Source organism: Canis lupus, chromosome X (assembly GCF_048164855.1).
Source record: "Canis lupus baileyi chromosome X, mCanLup2.hap1, whole genome shotgun sequence".
Lineage (NCBI taxonomy): Eukaryota > Metazoa > Chordata > Mammalia > Carnivora > Canidae > Canis > Canis lupus.
This window is the reverse complement of record NC_132876.1, coordinates 84,076,982-84,094,577: the sequence shown is the minus strand read 5'-3', so window position 1 is coordinate 84,094,577 and position 17,596 is coordinate 84,076,982. Positions and strand designations below refer to the sequence as shown.

At 40.6% G+C, this 17,596-nt stretch overlaps 1 protein-coding gene across 4 annotated transcripts in view; it reads left to right on the top strand.

The window, feature by feature from the left end:
• The window catches only part of ZNF157 (zinc finger protein 157), a 61,976-nt gene that overhangs the window by 32,059 nt on the left and 12,321 nt on the right, over window positions 1-17,596 (top strand). For 3 of the 4 annotated variants that reach the window (XM_072815777.1, XM_072815776.1, XM_072815775.1), the window contains 2 exons: window positions 16,652-16,778; window positions 17,071-17,166. In XM_072815777.1, coding sequence (XP_072671878.1) covers window positions 16,730-16,778; window positions 17,071-17,166 — 145 coding nt within the window. In that variant the 5' untranslated portion in view covers window positions 16,652-16,729. Of the gene's footprint in view, window positions 1-16,649; window positions 16,779-16,984; window positions 17,167-17,596 lie in introns of those variants that run through there. The other variant, XM_072815778.1, reaches the window with a different exon arrangement.

Here is a 17,596-nt window from a genome sequence, read left to right as displayed (position 1 = left end):
TGAATGACCTGGTTAGTGAACTAGTCACTAGTAATTTGGTCACCAGGGAGATCAAGCCTGCAAGAAAGGAAGTCAATATTCAAATCACCATGTTCTTGTCTGACCCACTCTAATGATTTATTTTCAACATGAACATATAACCTCAAAATGAGATGTCTAGCTAAAGCAACTACCACCAAGCATCTCTTCTTCTAAAGTTTAGGCTTTGCTCAGAATTCCTTATGCAGGATTAGCCCATACCAAGAGTCCTTGCTCCCACAGCAAAGCCTTTGGCTGCCAGGCACATGTGGATCAGGTGAACAGACAACCTTTTAGCATTTGCCTTGCTCTTCAATTTAAATAATACACACAAAATGCTGCAAAACCCGCCATTCCAATGGGAACACATGGTACCTCTCTACCTTTCTGGGTAAGTTTAGATCCCTGATCTTTATCGTAGGAAGAGAAACATCTGTGCTGGTTGACAAAGTGACTGCAGAATCCTCCTTTCAGGAAGGAATGTAAATTTCATCACAGATGCTTTATACAGGGCCTGAGGCCTGCTTATGTTCCAAGAATGACAGCCAGTTTCTGGCTCTCGCCCATGCTCACAGTCCAACAGTAGTTCATTTTTTGTTGCCTGTGGAATGTCATGAAGAGCTCCTGCCCTGGGGATTCTGATGAATTTCACCATTTGAGTGGGCCCTTGGATTTTCGCTGGATTTATCAACTCACCTCTGTCCCCGTGTGTCACTCACTGCCTGTAAGTCCTGGCTTGATTTTCAGTGTCTCTCGTATTATGATGTCATCAACGTAGTGTATTATTATCCTTGGGACCTGTATCAAATCCAAATCTCTTCTAACCAAGTTTTGACAGTTGGATTATGACATCTGGTGAATTCAGAGAACACTGGTAGTACTGTAAATGTAAATTAGGATCCTTCCCATATGAAAGCAGAGGGCTGCTTACTGTTTTCCTATCTCAATAGATGGAGGACAAAGCCTTTGCAAGATCAGTCACTGAGAACCAGTCTCCTTAGCTTTCTTTGTTTTTCCATTGTGGAAACCATATCAGGAACTACTAACGCTGTCAGGTGTTACTAATTTATTTAAGCCGTGACAGGGTGTTGTTGTCTGTGTCAACCACCTCTTTCACAGGGCACACAGGGCTATTCTAGGAGAATTTTTTGGACCAGTAATTCAGCCTCTAACATGCCACTAAAGTCGTCATCTCTTTTTGTCCACCACGTATTTTTTTTTAAGATTTTATTTATTTATTTGAGAGGGAGAGAAAGAGATAGTGAGAGAGCACGAGCAGGGAGGGGGAGAGTCTGGGGCAGAGGTAGAGGGAGAAGCAGATTCCCCGCTGAGCAGGGAGCCTGATGTAGGGCTCTATCCCGGGACCCCAGGGTGACCTGAACCAAAGGCAGATGTCTGACCGACTGAACCACCCAGGTGCCCCCTCACCACGTATTCTGTACTGCTTCAGAATAACAACTTGTATGGGTTTGGGCAATTCTAAAGATTCTCATTTATCATGTACAATTAATACTGCCCAAAGGGTGAACTTACATTCTTTTTGTTTTACCATACTAGACAGGAGAAATATTCCCTAGTCAGACATAATATCCACCTTAGGAATACATTTATTTAATTTTTAAAAGATTTTATTTACTTATTCATGATAAACAGAGAGGCAGAGACATAGGCAGAGGGAAAAGCAGGCTCCCCACGAGAAGCCTGAAGCGGGACTCAATCCTAGAACTGCAGGATCATGACCTGAGCTAAATAAAGGCAGATGCTCAACCACTGAGCCACCTAGGTGCCCCTAGGAATACATTTAGATGAAGGAGATGCATCTACATGTAAAGTCCATTCAGACATTCCTATTTTCATCCAAACTTCCACCTTAATTCCATCAACTGTTGTATCCCTCTATCCTTCTGATCTGACTATGGCCCCTGTTAGGACTTCGCCAGCAGATTTTGGAATTACAGTTTTGTGTAGTACCAATTAATAATGTGGGAAGATTGAGAGTTAGAAAAATAACCATTTTGAAACTATTAAAGTAATAATTGAGTCAAGCAAGAATCACTGATGGACGCCAAAGTTATTGGGTGAAAGTTGAATGAGGAACAAAATATTTACATTGTCTCAAGTTACATCCCCACAGATTAGTCATTGGTTACATAGGGACAATTGGTAACTTTATAATGGAGAAACCTGTTAGTTACCACCTTCACTAAATGACCAGAAATATAAAAATTTTAATTTGAACATTCCTCATAGTCTCACCTTCTGGAGATAATCAGTCTTAACAGTTGAGTAAGATCCTTCAGGAACTCTGAAGTTTTTTGGATATGACTAACCAGTTGTCCAGAGAGATTTGTTGAGAAGAGTATTCTTTCTTCCCTGAATATCCTTGACACCTTCGTCAGACATCAATTGACCATGTATATGTGGGTTTATTTCTAAACCTTACTTTGTCTTGTGTATATCTTTACAAAACTACCACACTGTCTTGAGAACGATAACTTTATAAGTCTTAAAATGAGGTAATATAAGCTCTTTAACATTTTTTTTAAGATTTTATTTATTCATGAGAGACACAGAGAGAGGCAGAGACATAAACAGAGGGAGAAGCAAGCTCCCTGCAGGGAGCCTGATGTGGGACTCAATCCCAGGACCCTGGGATCACGCCATGAGCCAAAGGCAGATGCTCAACCACTGAGCTGCCCAGGTGCCCCTTTTCTTCTTTTTCAAAATTGCTTTGGCTATCTAGGCTCTTTTTTTCCCGTTTTTTTTTTTTTTTTTTTTTTTTAATATATGAATTTTATTTTTTTAAAAGATTTTATTTATTTACTTATTCCTGAGAGACACAGAGAGAGAGAGAGAGAGAGAGGCAGAGACACAGGCAGAGGGAGAAGCAGGCTTCATGCAGGGAGCCCGACCTGGGACTCAATCCCGGGACTCCGGGATCAGGCCCTGAGCTGAAGGCAGACGCTCAACTGCTGAGCCACCCAGGCATCCCTAATATATGAATTTTAGAATCAGCTTATTAACTTGTAACTCTTAAATTTCTTTACTGATTGTAATTTGTGTTTGTAATAAATATTTTAAGGAACGTACTGAGATTATCTTTTTTTGTGTTGTACTGTATGATCAGTTTTTGTGACTGCTGCATGTGTGCTCAAGAGAAACTATATTTTGTATGATCTGGGTATAGTGTTCAATATATATAGATCCAAAAGTTTCACCTTATTGATTATATTGCTTGGGTCTTTTGTATCTTCACTTATTTTTTTGTCTACTAAATCTGTCTCATTTTGTAAGTGGTATGTTGCAAGTCTCCCCTTAGGGAATGCTTGTTTTTTTTGCATTCCTAACATTTTTGGTTTATATAGGCTTTTGCTGTGTAAGTTTGTGCATAGGTATCTTCACATATTTTGTTGTTAAATCTTCATTTCTTAAAAAGATTTTATTTACTTATTCATGAGAGACACACACACACACAGAGGCAAAGACAGGCAGAGCAGGAAGCAGGCTCCCTGCATGGAGCCCAATGTGGAACTCAATCCCAGGACCCTGGGATCATGCCCTGAGCCAAAGGCAGATGCTCAATCACTGAGCTGCCCAGGCATCCCTAAATCTTCATTTTGGACAGGGCTTTTAACATTACAAAGTATTCTCCTTTGGCTCATATAACTGCTTTTGGAATGCTACTTTGACATCAGGATTCCAGTTCCTTCTTTTATATTGTTTTCATTTGGTAAATGTTTGTCCATCTCTTTAATTTTAGCCTGTTTGAATGACTGTGTTGTAAACATATCTCTTGTGCACAGCATTTCTGGGTTCTGCTTTATGAGGCAATGTGGAAACCTTTCTTGCTTAATAGGTGAGATAAGCCTATTTACACTTGTTTGTGTTACTGTTTGATGATATAAACAATTCAAATGTGTTTCATCTCAATTCTTTCATCTTCTGATGTAATTACTGGGCATATGTGTTATATTCACTGTATTTTGTTCTCTGTTGAGCGTTTCTTCTAATTTTTTTTTTTTGTAATTAGGAAGGTTGTATTTAAAAAAAAGGAAGGTTGTATTTTTATGTTGTTAATCTCCTTTGTGTTAATACTTTTTTTTCTTTTTAGAGAGAGAGTGGGACAGGGGAGGGGCTGGGGGAGAGAGAATTTTTTTTAAAGATTTTATTTATTTGTTTTAGAGAGCATAGAAGTGGGGAGAAGAGTGGAGGGGGGAGCAAGATGGAACGGGAAAGAATCTCAAGCAGACTCTGTGTGATGAGCATGAAGCCCAAGGCAGGGCTTGATCTCAAAACCCTGAGATCATTACCTAAGCTGAAACAAAGAGTCAGCCCTTTAACTGACTGAGCCACCCAGGTACCCCATAGGAGAAAAGGAATCTTCGGTAGGCTCCATACTCACATGGAGGCCATAATAGGCTGGATTTCATGGCTTTGAGACCATGACCTGAGCCAAAATCAAGAGCCAGAAGCTTAACTGACTGAACCACTCAAGCTTCCTTTGTGTTAATACTTCTTATAGTACCCTTAGTCAATCCTTCTATCCTTCTATTTACTTATTATTCACAAAATTTGTATATATATTCAAGGTATACAACATGATTTGATACACATATACGTATCGAAATGATTACTATAGTCAAGCTAATTAACATCTCCTCATATGGTTACCATTTTTTAAAACTTGTATTTAAGTAATCTCTACACCACATATGGGGCTTGATCATGAGATCAAGAGTCGCATACTCCTCCAAATGGGCCAGCCAGGCACCCCCAAAGTTACCATTTTGTGTGTGTGTGATGAGTACACCTATAATTTAGTTTTTTTAAACATATTTCCATTGTTCAATATAGTATTATTAAGTATAGATAGCCTTCATGCCTGTATATTAGATCTCTAGAATTTTTTTTTTTTTAAGATTTTAAGTATATCTCCATACCCATTGTGGGGCTTGAACTCACAACCTTGAGATCAAGAGTTTCATGCTTCACTGACTGAACCAGCCAGGTGCCCCATAGATCTCTAGACATTCATTCTACATAATTGACTTTGTATTCTTTGACCAACATCTCATTTCCCCCATAACTCTGGTAACATTCTACTCTGCTTCTATGAGTTTAACGTTTTTTAAAAAGCTTTCCCATATAAATGAGAACATACAATATCTGTCTTTCTCTGTCTGATTCATTTCACTTAGCATAATGTCCTTCAGTTTCATCCATGTTCTTCCAAATGGTTGAATTTGCTTCTTTCTCATGATTGAATAATACTCGGAAATATCCATCTTTATCCATTCATCCATCAGTGGGCACTTAGGTTGTTTTCCATATCTTAGTTATTCTGATTAATGCTGCAGTGAACATGGGAGTACAGATATATCTTTGGGATACTGATTTCATTTCCTTCAGATATATACCCAGAAGTGGGACTGCTGGATCATATAGTAGTTCTATTTTTAATTTTTAAAAAATACTTTATTAATTTATTTATTTATTCATTCATGAGAGACACAGAGAGAGAAAGAGAGGCACAGAGACACAGGCAGAGAGAGAAGCAGGCTCCATGCAGGGAGCATGATGTGGGACTTGATCCCGGGGCTCCAGGATCATGCCCTGGGCCAAAGGTGACGCTAAACCACTGAGCCACCTGGGCTGCGCTATTTTTATTTTTTTTAAAAAAATATTTTATTTATTTATTCATGAGAGACAAAGGCAGAGGGAAAATCAGGCTTCCTGGGGGGACCCCAATGTGGGACTTGATCCCAGGACCTGGGATCATGACCTGAGCCAAAGGCAGATGCTCAACTGCTGAGCCACCCAGATGTGCCTATTTTTAATTTTTTGAACAGCCTCCATACTGTTTTTCCATAATGGGTGTAGCAATTTACCTTTTTTAAAGATTATTTTTAAGTAATCTCTACATGGAATGTGGGGCTTGACCTTAGCAAATCCATCTAATTTGTCTCTCACCTTTCCCTTTATAGTAGTCCATGATCTTTTTTTTAAGATGTAAAATTTGTTCACTATTTTTTATTTTTATTTTTAAAATTTTTATTTATTTATTTATTTATTTATTTATTTATTTATTTATTTATTTATTTACATTTAAATTCAATTTGCCAACATATAGTAGAACACCCAGTGCTCATCCCATCAGGTGCCTTCCTCAGTGCCCATCACCCAGCTACCCCATTCCCCCACCTACCTCCCCTTCTGCAACCCTTCTTTTCTTTTTTTTATTTTTTAAAAATTTTTATTTATTTATGATAGTCACACACACACACACACACACACAGAGGCAGAGACATAGACAGAGGGAGAAGCAGGCTCCATGCACCGGGAGCCCGACGTGGGATTTGATCCCGGGTCTCCAGGATTGCACCCTGGGCCAAAGGCAGGCGCCAAAGTGGTGCGCCACCCAGGGATCCCAACCCTTCTTTTCTTTCCCAGAATTAGAAGTCTCTCATGATTTGTCTCCCTCTCTAATTTTTCTCACTCAGTTCCCCTCATTTCCCTTATAATCCCTTTCACTATTTCTTATATTCCACATATGAGTGAAACCATATGATGATTGTTCTCCAATTGACTTACTTCACTCAGCATAATACCCTCTAGTTCCATCCATGTTGAAGCAAATGGTGGGTGTTTGTCTTTTCTGATAGCTGAATAATATTCAATTGTGTGTGTATATATATATATCAATCGCATCTTTATCCATTCATCTGTAAAAGGACATCGTGGCTCCTTCCACAGTTTGGCTATTGTGGACATTGCTGCTATGAACATTGGGGTGCAAGTGTCCTGGCATTTCACTACATCAGTATCCTTGGGGTAAATCCCCAGTAGTGCAATTGTTGGGTCGTAGGCTAGCTCTATTTTTAATTTCATGAGGAGCCTCCACACTGTTTTCCAGAGTGGCTGAACCAGTTTGCATTCCCACCAACAGTGCAAGAGGGTTCCCCTTTCTCCACATCCTCTCCAACATTTATTTCCTGTCTTGTTAATTTTCACCATTCTCATTGGTTTGAGGTGGTATCTCATTGTGTGTGTGTGTTTTTTTTTACGATTTTATTTATTCATTCATAGACACACAGAGAGAGAGGCAGAGAAACAGGCAGAGGGAGAAGCAAGCTCCATGCAGGGAGCCTGATGTGGGACTCGATCCCGGGTCCCCAGGATCACACCCCAGGCTGCAGGCGGTGCCAAACCGCTGTGCCACCAGGGCTGCCCCTCATTGTGGTTTTGATTTGTATTTCCCTGATGGCAACTGGTGTGGAGCATTTTCTCATGTGCTTCTTGGCTACGTGTATTCTTTAGAGAAATGTCTGTTTATGTCTTCTGCCCATTTCATGACTGGATTGTTTGTTTCTTGCATGTTGAGTTTGAGAACTTCTTTATAGACCTTGGATACTAGCCCTTTATCTGATACTTGCAAATATCTTCTACCATTGTGTAGGTTGTCTTTTAGTTTTGTTGACTGTTTCTTTTGCTGTGCAGAAGCTTTTCATCTTGATTAAGTCCCAATAATTCATTTTTGCTTTTGTTTCCCTTGCCTTCCTAGATGTATCTTGCAAGAAGTTGCTGTGGCCAAGTTCTCCTCTAGGATTTTGATGGATTCTTGCCTCACATTTAAATCTTTCAGCCATTTTGAGTTTATCTTTGTGTATGGTGTAAGAGAATGGTCTAGTTTCATTCTTCTGTGCGTGGCTGTCCGATTTTCCCAGCACCATTTATTGAAGAGATTGTCCTTTTTTCAGTGGATATTCTTTCCTGCTTTGTCGAATATTAGTTGACCATAGAATTGAGGCCCATTTCTGGGTTCTCTATTCTGTTCCATTGATATATCTGTCTGTTTCTGTGCCAGTACCACACTTTCTTGCTGATCACGACTTTGTAATACAGCTTGAAATCAGGCATTGTGATGCCCCCAGCATTGGTTTTCTTTTTCACTCTTCCTCTGGCTATTTGGGGTCTTTTCTGATTCCACACAAATCTTAAGATGATTTGTTCCAACTCTCTGAAGAAAGTCCATGGTATTTTGATAGGGATTGAACTGAATGTGTAAATTGCCCTAGGGTAGCATAGACATTTTCACAATATTAATTCTTCCAACCCATGAGCATGGAATGTCTTTCCATCTCTTTGTCTTCCTCAGTTTCTTTCATAAGTGTTCTGTGGTTTTTAGGGTATAGATCCTTTCCCTCTTTGGTGAGATTTATTCCTAGGTATCTTATGCTTTTGGGTGCAATTGTAAATGGGATTGATTCCTTAATTTCTCTTTCTTCAGTCTCATTGTTAGTGTATAGAAATGCCACTGATTTCTGGGCATTGATTTTGTATCCTGCCAAACTGCCGAATTGCTGTATGAGTTCTAGCAATCTTGCAGTGGAGTCTTTTGGGTTTTCTATGTACAGTATCATGTCATCTACAAAGAGGGAGAGTTTGACTTCTTCTTTGCCAATTTGAATGCCTTTTATGTCTTTTTGTTGCCTGATTGCTGAGGCTAGGACTTCCAGTACTATGTTGAATAGCAGTGATGAGAGTGGAGATCCCTGTTGTGTTCCTGATTTTAGGGGAAAGGCTCTAAGTTTTTCCCCATTGAGAATGATAATCCCTGTGGGTTTTCCATAAATGGCTTTTATGGTATTGAGGAATGTTCCCTCTATCCCTACACATTGAAAAGTTTTCATTAGGAATGGATGCTGTATTTTGTCAAATGTTTTCTCTGCATCTATTGAGAGGATCATATGGTTCTTGTTTTTTCTCTTATTGACGTGATCTATCTCATTGATTGTTCTACGAATGTTGAACCACCCTTGTATCCTGGGGATAAATCCCACTTGGTCATGGTGAATAATCCTCTTAATGTATTGTTCCATCCTATTGGCTAGTATCTTGTTGAGAATTTTTGCATCCATGTTTATCAGGGATATTGGTCTATAATTCTCTTTTTTGGTGGGATCTTCGTCTGGTTTTGGAAGGAATGTAAGGCTGACCTCATAAAACGAGTTTGGAAGTATTCCATCCCTTTCTATCCTTTGGAACAGCTTTAGTAGAATAGGTATTATTTCTTCTTTAAACGTTTGATAGAATTCTCCTGGGAAGCCATCTGGCCCTGGACTTTTGTGTCTTGGGAGGTTTTTGATGACTACTGCTTCAATTTCCTCCCTGGTTATTGGCCTGTTCAGGTTTTCTAATTCTTCCTGTTCCAGTTTTGGTAATTTGTGGGTTTCTAGAAATACATCCATTTCTTCCAGATGGCCTATTTGTTGGTATATAGCTGCTCCACATTTTTTTAAAATTTTTATTTATTTATGATAGTCACACACACACAGAGAGAGAGAGGCAGAGACACAGGCAGAGGGAGAAGCAGGCTCCATGCACCGGGAGCCCGACGTGGGATTCGATCCTGGGTCTCCAGGATTGCGCCCTAGGCCAAAGGCAGGCGCCAAACCGCTGCGCCACCCAGGGATCCCATGCTCCACATATTTTTAAAATCATTTGTATTTCCTTGGTATTGGTTTTGATCTCTCCTCTTTCGTTTATGATTTTATTAATTTGAGTCTTTATTCTTTATAATAAGACTGGCTAGGGGTTTATCTATCTTATTAATTCTTTCAAAGAACCAACTCCTGGTTTTGTTGATCTGTTCCACAGTTCTTCTGGTCTCTATTTCATTGAGTTCTGCTCGAATCTTTGTTATCTCTTTTCTTCTGCTTGGTGTAGGCTTTATTTGTGGTTGTTTCCCCAATTTCTTTAGGTGCGAGTTTAGCTTGTGTATTTGGGTTTTTTTCCAATTTTTTGAGGGATGCTTGTATTTGTGATATATTTCCCTCTTAGGACTGCTTTTGCTATGTCCCAAAGATTTTGAATGGTTGTTTTTTCATTTTCATTAGTTTCCATGAATCTTTTTAATTTTTCTCTAATTTCCTGGTTGACCCATTCATCATTTAGTAGGATTCTTTTTAACCTCCACGTGTTTGCATTTCTCCCAAATTTCTTCTTGTTTTTTTTTTTTTTTTTAATTTTTATTTATTTATGATAGTCACAGAGAGAGAGAGAGAGAGAGAGGCAGAGACACAGGCAGAGGGAGAAGCAGGCTCCATGCACTGGGAGCCCGATGTGGGATTCGATCCCGGATCTCCGGGATCACGCCCTGGGCCAAAGGCAGGCGCCAAACCGCTGCGCCACCCAGGGATCCCCCAAATTTCTTCTTGTGATTGAGTTCTAGTTTCAAAGCATTGTGGTCTGAAAATGTGCAGTGGAAAATCCCAATCTTTTGGTATTGGTTGTGACCCAGTATGTGGTCTATTCTGGAGAAAGTACCATGTGCACTTGAGAAGAATGTGTATTCTGTTGCAATAGGATGGAATGTTCTGTTTATATCTGGGAAATCTCTTTGGTCTAGTGCATCATTTAAGGCCCTTGTTTCTTTGGTGATGTTCTGCTTAGAAAATCTGTCATTTGCAGAAACTGCCATGTTGAAGTCTCCTACTATTAGTGTATTATTACCTAAACATGTCTATACTTTGGTTATTAATTGATTGATATGCTTGGTAGCTCCCATATTAGGGGCATAAATATTCATGATTGTTAGGTCCTCTTGTTGGATAGACCCTTTAATTATGACATAGTGTTCTGCATCTCTTATTAGAGTCTGGTATAAACTCTAATTTATCTGACATGAGGATTGCCATCCCAGCTTACTTTTGAGGACCATTTGAATGGTAAATGGTTCTCCACCCTTCATTTTCAGGCTGGAGGTGTCCTTAGTTCTAAAATGAGTCTGTTATAGACAGCATTTAGATGGGTCTTGCTTTTTTATCCTGTCTGATACCCTGAGTCTTTTGGTGGGATCATTTAGCCCATTCATGTTCAGAGTAACTATTGAACGATATGAGTTTAATGTCAGCATATTACCTATTCAGTCCCTGTTCTTGTGGCATATTTCTTTGGGCTTCCTCTTTCTTTTACAGGATCCCCCTTAATATTTCTTGCAGAGCTGGTTTGGTGGTCACATATTCTTTCAGTTTCTTTCTATCCTGGAAGCTCTTTATCTTTCCTTCTATTCTGAATGAGAGCCTCGCTGGATAAAGTATTCTTGGCTGCATGTTTTTCTCACTTAGTACCATGTATATATCCTGCCAGCCCTTTTTGGCTTGCCAGGTCTCTGTGGAGAGGTCTGTTGATAATCTGATATTTCTCCCCATATGAGTTAAGAATCTTTTTTTTTTAAATATTTTATTTATTTATTCATAGAGACAGAGAGAGAGAGGCAGAGACACAGGCAGAGGGAGAAGCAGGCATCATACAGAGAGAGAGCCTGATGTGGGACTCGATCCAGGGTCTCCAGGATCACGCCCTGGGCTGCAGGCGGCGCTAAACCGCTGCGCCACCGGGGCTGCCCGAGTTAAGAATCTTTTGTCTCGAGTTGCTTTAAGAACTTTATCTTTGAAATTTGCAAGTTTCATTCTTAAATGTCAAGATGTTGAACGGATTTTATTGTTTTTATGAGGAGGGGTCCTCTATCTCTTGGATCTCCTGTTTCCCTCCCCAGATTAGGGAAGTTCTCAGCTATGATTTGTTCAAATATACCTTGTGGTCCTCTCTCTCAGCCACTTCTGGAATTCCAGTTAGACATATATTCTTCCTTCTGTAGCTATCATTTATTTCCCTAAGCCTTTTCTCATTGGTTCTTAATTGTTTTTCTCTTTTTTCCTCAGCTTCCTTCCTTTCCATCAACTTGTCTTGTATGTCACTCACTCTCTCTTCCATCTCATTACCCTAAGAGTTAGAACATCCAGTTTCGATTGCATCTCGGTTAAAGTATTTTTAATTTCAGCCTGATTAGATCTCAATTCTGTAGTAACACAGTCTCTAGAGTCTTTATGCTTTTTTCCAGAGCCACCAGTAAGTTTATAATTTTGCTTCTGAGTTGGATTTCTGACATGGTATTTAAATCCGCGTTCAGTAATTCTGTGGCAGAACATATTGCTTCCGGTTCTTTCTTTTGTGATTTCTTTCTTCTAGTCATTTTGTCTAGTGCAGAGTTGCTATATGAGTGAGCTGAGTCAAAAATATCAACCATGACCTATGTAAAAATACACCCTAGACAATTCCAAAAAGGTCAGAGACCAGAAAATAAAAGAAAAAGAAGAGCAGAACAAAATAAAAGAAAAAGGCCACTAAAATGAAAAAGAGATTTTAAAACAAAATAGTAAAAATAAGAAACCAAAAACGAAGAAGAAGAAGGAGGAGGAGGAGGAGGAGGAGGAGTGGGTGATGGTGGTGAGGAAGTGGTGGTAGAGAGAGAATATCTCCCCGAGGGGACCTAGAGGGTGATCCTCTTGGTTCTGAGTGTATTTTGTTATGTATGTTGGAAGATGCTCAATTCCAAATTCATATAAACCAGTAAAACTTATATAAAGACCCAACATCGACTCCCCAAGCATAAACAATATAAAAGGGGGTCAGAATGGGAAGGAAGAGAGAATATAGTCTCACATAATGAACCAAAATGGTGTTCCACTTGGTTCCGGATGTATTTTGGTCTTTGTGTTAGGAAGTATTAACTTACACCATTGTGAAACAAAACAAAGTGGAAAAACAGCAAACCAAAAATCCCTATCTCATATATCTACCAAAATTAAATTGAGCATGTTGAAGGGAATCCAGAAATAAAAAATATATCCAGGACGTATAATTGTAGAAATATGAAATTCAAAAAGGAAGACGCTTAAAAACGAAGAGTTGATAAAATATTATAGTTAAGGTGGGAAAAGAGAAAAAATATTGGAAAATTTTAACCTGATATAAAAATGGGTTGTAATGAAAAAAAAAAAAAACCCTCTAGTTCTATATATTATTTTCCTTCAGTCCTAGATCTTTACAGTGCGGCTTGTTCAGTAAACTTGCTTTTCTGTTGTTCTTCCGGGAGTTCTTCTGGGGGAGGGGTCTGCTGTGCTGACTCCCAGGTGTCTGTGCCTGGGAAGAGATGCCCGGCCCCTTACCAGGTGCCAGACTCAGTATAAGCTGTTTATCCGGTGAGGCCTTTGTTCCTTAAAGGCCCCGCCTCTCCCAGTGAAAAAAAGTGGTGGCCAGATTTCCAGCTCCGGAGCCAAGGGCTCCCTGTCAGTACCTAACCGCAGCCTCCCCGTCCACACTGCCTAGATGCTCCTGGGGTCAGTCATGGATGCACTGATCTGCACAGCTTGCCAGGCACCCAGCGGCAGAGTTCTCGCTTTCCTGTGACCTCCCTGCTTCCGCCTGTCCCAGGGGGAACGGACGATGGCTTTGTCTGCTTCGGCGCCCTCTGATCGTGGACCCTGTGCCACGGGACCCGCACTCCCAGGGATCGCCTCTCCCAGAGAGAACTGAGGCCAGCCGCTTCTGTCCATTGCCGGGCTCTAGGGTAAAGGGGGCTCCAGAGCCACCCTGCATAACCCGCCAGCTTCTCCCAAACGCCCTGGAAGGTTGTGGACCATGGTTTGCGGTGAGCTTTCTCCTGGGCGCCCCTCCTCTTACAGTATCTCCTGGAATCCTGATGCTTCTCTGCCCCTCCTGCGTTTCTGCCCTATTTCCCTGCTGAGCACTTTTCAGTCAGGGAAAACTCAGGGGCGGATTTTTATAGTTCCCACTCGTCCAGGGCTGGGCTGCTGTGCCCTGGCGGCGTTTGTGGCTCTGCTTTTGTCCGGCTTGTCATGGCTTCTCTCCCCCACTTAATTTTTTCCACCTTCCTACCATGTCAGAAGTGAAAACTTTTCTCTCTGTAGCGTTCTACCTGTTCTGTCTTTACATCTCAGGTCAAATTCGTAGGTGTGCAGGATGTTTTGAAAGTTATCGAGGTTTGTTAGTGGGACCAGATGAGTTGAGGACTCGACTCTTCCGCCATCTTGCCTCCCTCCTCCTTAGCAGTCAATGATCATATTCATCTTTTCTCTTTCTCTTTCTATTCTCCTTCTATTTTTGGTTGTTTTTTTATTTTGTCAGAACAACTTAATGTTTATGCATTATCCTTCAACCCATGACCCCAGCCTTGTTTCAGCCTTAGCTTTACAGCTTTACAGCTTTAAGTATATGAAATGCTTGCTGTTTGGCTTTTTCCAGCATTTTCCCATTCATTGGTTTTGTTTGGATGAAACTCATTATTTGGTGTAATGTTGGTCAACAGAATTTCCTGCAGTGATGAGCATGTTCTGTATCTATGCTGTCTAGGATTGTAACCAGCTCTGTGTGGCTGTTGAACCCTGGAAATATGCCTGATGTGACTGAAAGACAGGATTTTCTGTGTTGTTCCATTTTAATTAATCAAAACTTAAAAATAAATAGCCACATGTGGCTAGTGGCTGCCAAATTAAATGGTGCACCTCTATTAAATTCCTTAGGAAGGTCACAAGCGCTTTGGCATACTCAGCTGTTCTTCTAATAGCCTTGGTACTTGAAGAGTATCTTGGCTGGATATAATTTCCTTCATTTGTACTCTTCCCCCTTAACTTTCTTGACAATACTGTATTACTATTACTTTGTTTTTGATAAATTAATGCCAGTTTAATTCTCTTGTCTTGGCATTATTTCATCTTTTTGGCTTTGAGACCCTGAGGAAAATTTTCTTTGTCTTTAAATTCTAATTGTCTGATTAAGATATAGCTCAGAGTGGGTTGTTCCAGATCAATGTTCCTTGGTACTCTGTAGGTCTTTGTGGTGAGGTTTGTTTTAGGATGCTGAGTATGTTCTAGCTTGAGGAGTATTCCATGTGTACTTGGAGAAACTTAATTTCTATATTTTTGAGAGGAACAGTGTGCACAGTCAATTGGTTGATGGGTGATGGTGTTTTTTTTTTTTTTTAATCCCTATTGATTTTCTGTTTACTAGTTACCTTTAATACTAAGAAAAGTGTTGAAAGTCAGCAGCCCTCAGTGTGGATTTGCCCAATTCTTTCAGGTCTGTCATTTTTGCTTCATGTTATTCAGACCATTTTATTCGGACAGTCTTCCCCACAATCCTGCTCCCCCACGATTCCCTCCATGGTCTTTTGGCTGGACAGTTAGGGCTTTAGTCTCTCTGCTTTGGCACTCACTTTCTGTAACTAGGCTTGCCCTTGGGGCCAAGTGGTGAGCAGTTACAAAAAAGGCAATAGGATCCTTTCTACACTCTTCAGACCACTATTCTCCTTGCCAAGGAAAGTAATTTCTCTTCCTTACAGTATGAGGTTTCTTCTGCTAGAAGGTTGGAGCTTTGGGTCTGGGGAAGGACTGCATTAAAAAAACAACAGTTCTCTCATTTTCTCTGTCCCACAGGGACCCTCTTCCTTCAATTTTCATGTAACTTAGGTGTCCTTGCTGAATCAGTACTTGGTACTTCTCTCAAGCTCTTTCTTTTTTCTTTGCCATCCAGTTTATTCTTATTCTGGTGGCTTCGCCTCATACTGAAATGCTATTGCCTCCCCATCCTTGGCCTGTCCTAGCCTTTTCTTCTGAGCTTCAGAACCATATATCCACCTGCCAGCTGGATGTCCATCAGTATGTGTCATAAACACTCCAGCTGAGGTCCAAGATCTATTTTAATTTCCCTTCTGCCAACCCAGTATCTCTCTTGTTTTAATCTTGCTAGCCTCAACCCATCTGCTCATGCCATTATCCTGGGAGTAGTAGTCTGTGCCTCTCTTCCACTTGAAGGTACTTCTGTTTAGTTTATAGATACAAATATATTGTGGGAAGGTCAGAAAATATTCTGATGGTGTAAGGAGTCAAGAGTCCTAGAGACTGAGGATCTGTAGGAAAAAAGAGTTGAAAATCCTCCCACTCTCTGGCCCCTAAATGTCTTCTACAGCACTTTATTTCATCAGAGCCTGAAGTGCTGTTTTTCTGTCATGCTGCTCTATGTGTAGTTCTATAACTCACTCTGTGTATTTCATGTTTACCTGCCTTTTCTTATGCTATTGCCCCATATTTTTTAGGGAAATTATATTCTTTTTTTTATAAATATTTTATTTATCTATTCATAGACACACAGAGAGAGGCAGAGACACAGACAGGGGGAGAAGCAGGCTCCATGCAGGGAGCCCGATGTGGGACTCGATCCCGGGTCTCCAGGATCACACCCCAGGCTGCAAGCTGTGCCAAACCACTGCGCCACCAGGGCTGCCCGGGAAATTATATTCTTATTTAAGGATTCATAGCTCTGTCTCCTCAAATTAAGTGAAATCTGCTAACACCAAGTGGAATCCTATTCCTCCCTCATGAAAGCCCATTGCACCCTGTTACACATGTCTAGCACAGCTCCCATAATACCTCATTGCAAGAATGTTTTTATATACAAGTCTCTTTATTTTGGGGTATGAACTCTTTGACAACAGGCACTCCATCTTCTGTCTTTTCTTTTAACCAGCAACTGAGACAAGTCCGGGTACAAAGTGTTCGCTAAGTAGTTAGTAGTCTTTTCTTCATGGATTGGTAAATTAACATAATAGCATGGCTGTTCTGGAGTTTCCCCCCAACAATGTATATCAAGCAAGACAGAAAGTCAGATGTCCAGTGTAGCTTCTAGTTAACTCTTAATGGTGCTCTATGGTGAGAATTAGTTCCCATACATCTTTTGTGTGTCCCATTCTGATCATTGTAGATTGTTGTTACAGGTATCTGTGTCATTTGAGGACGTAGCTGTGGATTTTACCCGACAGGAATGGCACAGACTGGACCCTGCTCAGAGGACCATGCACAAGGATGTGATGTTGGAGAACTATAGCAACCTGGCATCTGTGGGTGAGGATTATTGTCCATGTAACTCCTAGTAGCATGTGTTTCCTTTCTTGGTTACTGTAATGTATGCAACTGTTGTAGACTTTAATGATACTCTAGTGCTAGATTCAAGGGTTACAGATGATTCATCAGTTTGGGGCATCAGGAAGAGTGTGTGTGTTGTCACTTCCCCCAATGAAAGGTTTAAATGGGCCCCCTTCCTTGTGCAGCTCATGAGGATGCACCTTCCTCCTTCATCAGAGGCCCTAAAGCTCAGACAGCTTGGCCCATGTCCTGTGCCATTTCCCATTAACAGGCCTCTGCGTGGCCAAACCAGAGATGATCTTCAAGTTGGAGCGAGGCGAGGAGCTGTGGATATTAGAGGAGGACTCCTCAGGCCATTGTTACCCAGGTGAGTGTACAATAATCAGACATATGGAAACAGGGGAAATAATAGCCCAGAAATTCAGGGCAAAACACTTTGGGCAGTGTTTTTCAGTAATCTCTTTTTAGAGGCCCTTGCTCTTTGAAAATGACTGGAAGGTCTACACACTTCAGATACCTAAATCACACATGCCATTATTATGCTCACACTTAAGTTTTCGGTCTTATTTTATTTTGATTTTTGTAGTTATCTACCACTCTTATCCATCCCTGCCTGCCTAATCTTAGACATTCTTAGCTAGACTGTCTCTCTTTAGTATTCTAAATTATCTTCCTTCCCTCCATTGTCTTGGATGGCTACTGTTGTCAGGCATTCACTCATACATTCATTTAGTGTTCAACCAAATCTTAAATGAGTATCAACTCTAATCTGGTCATGTTCTAGGTGTGGGGGTCCA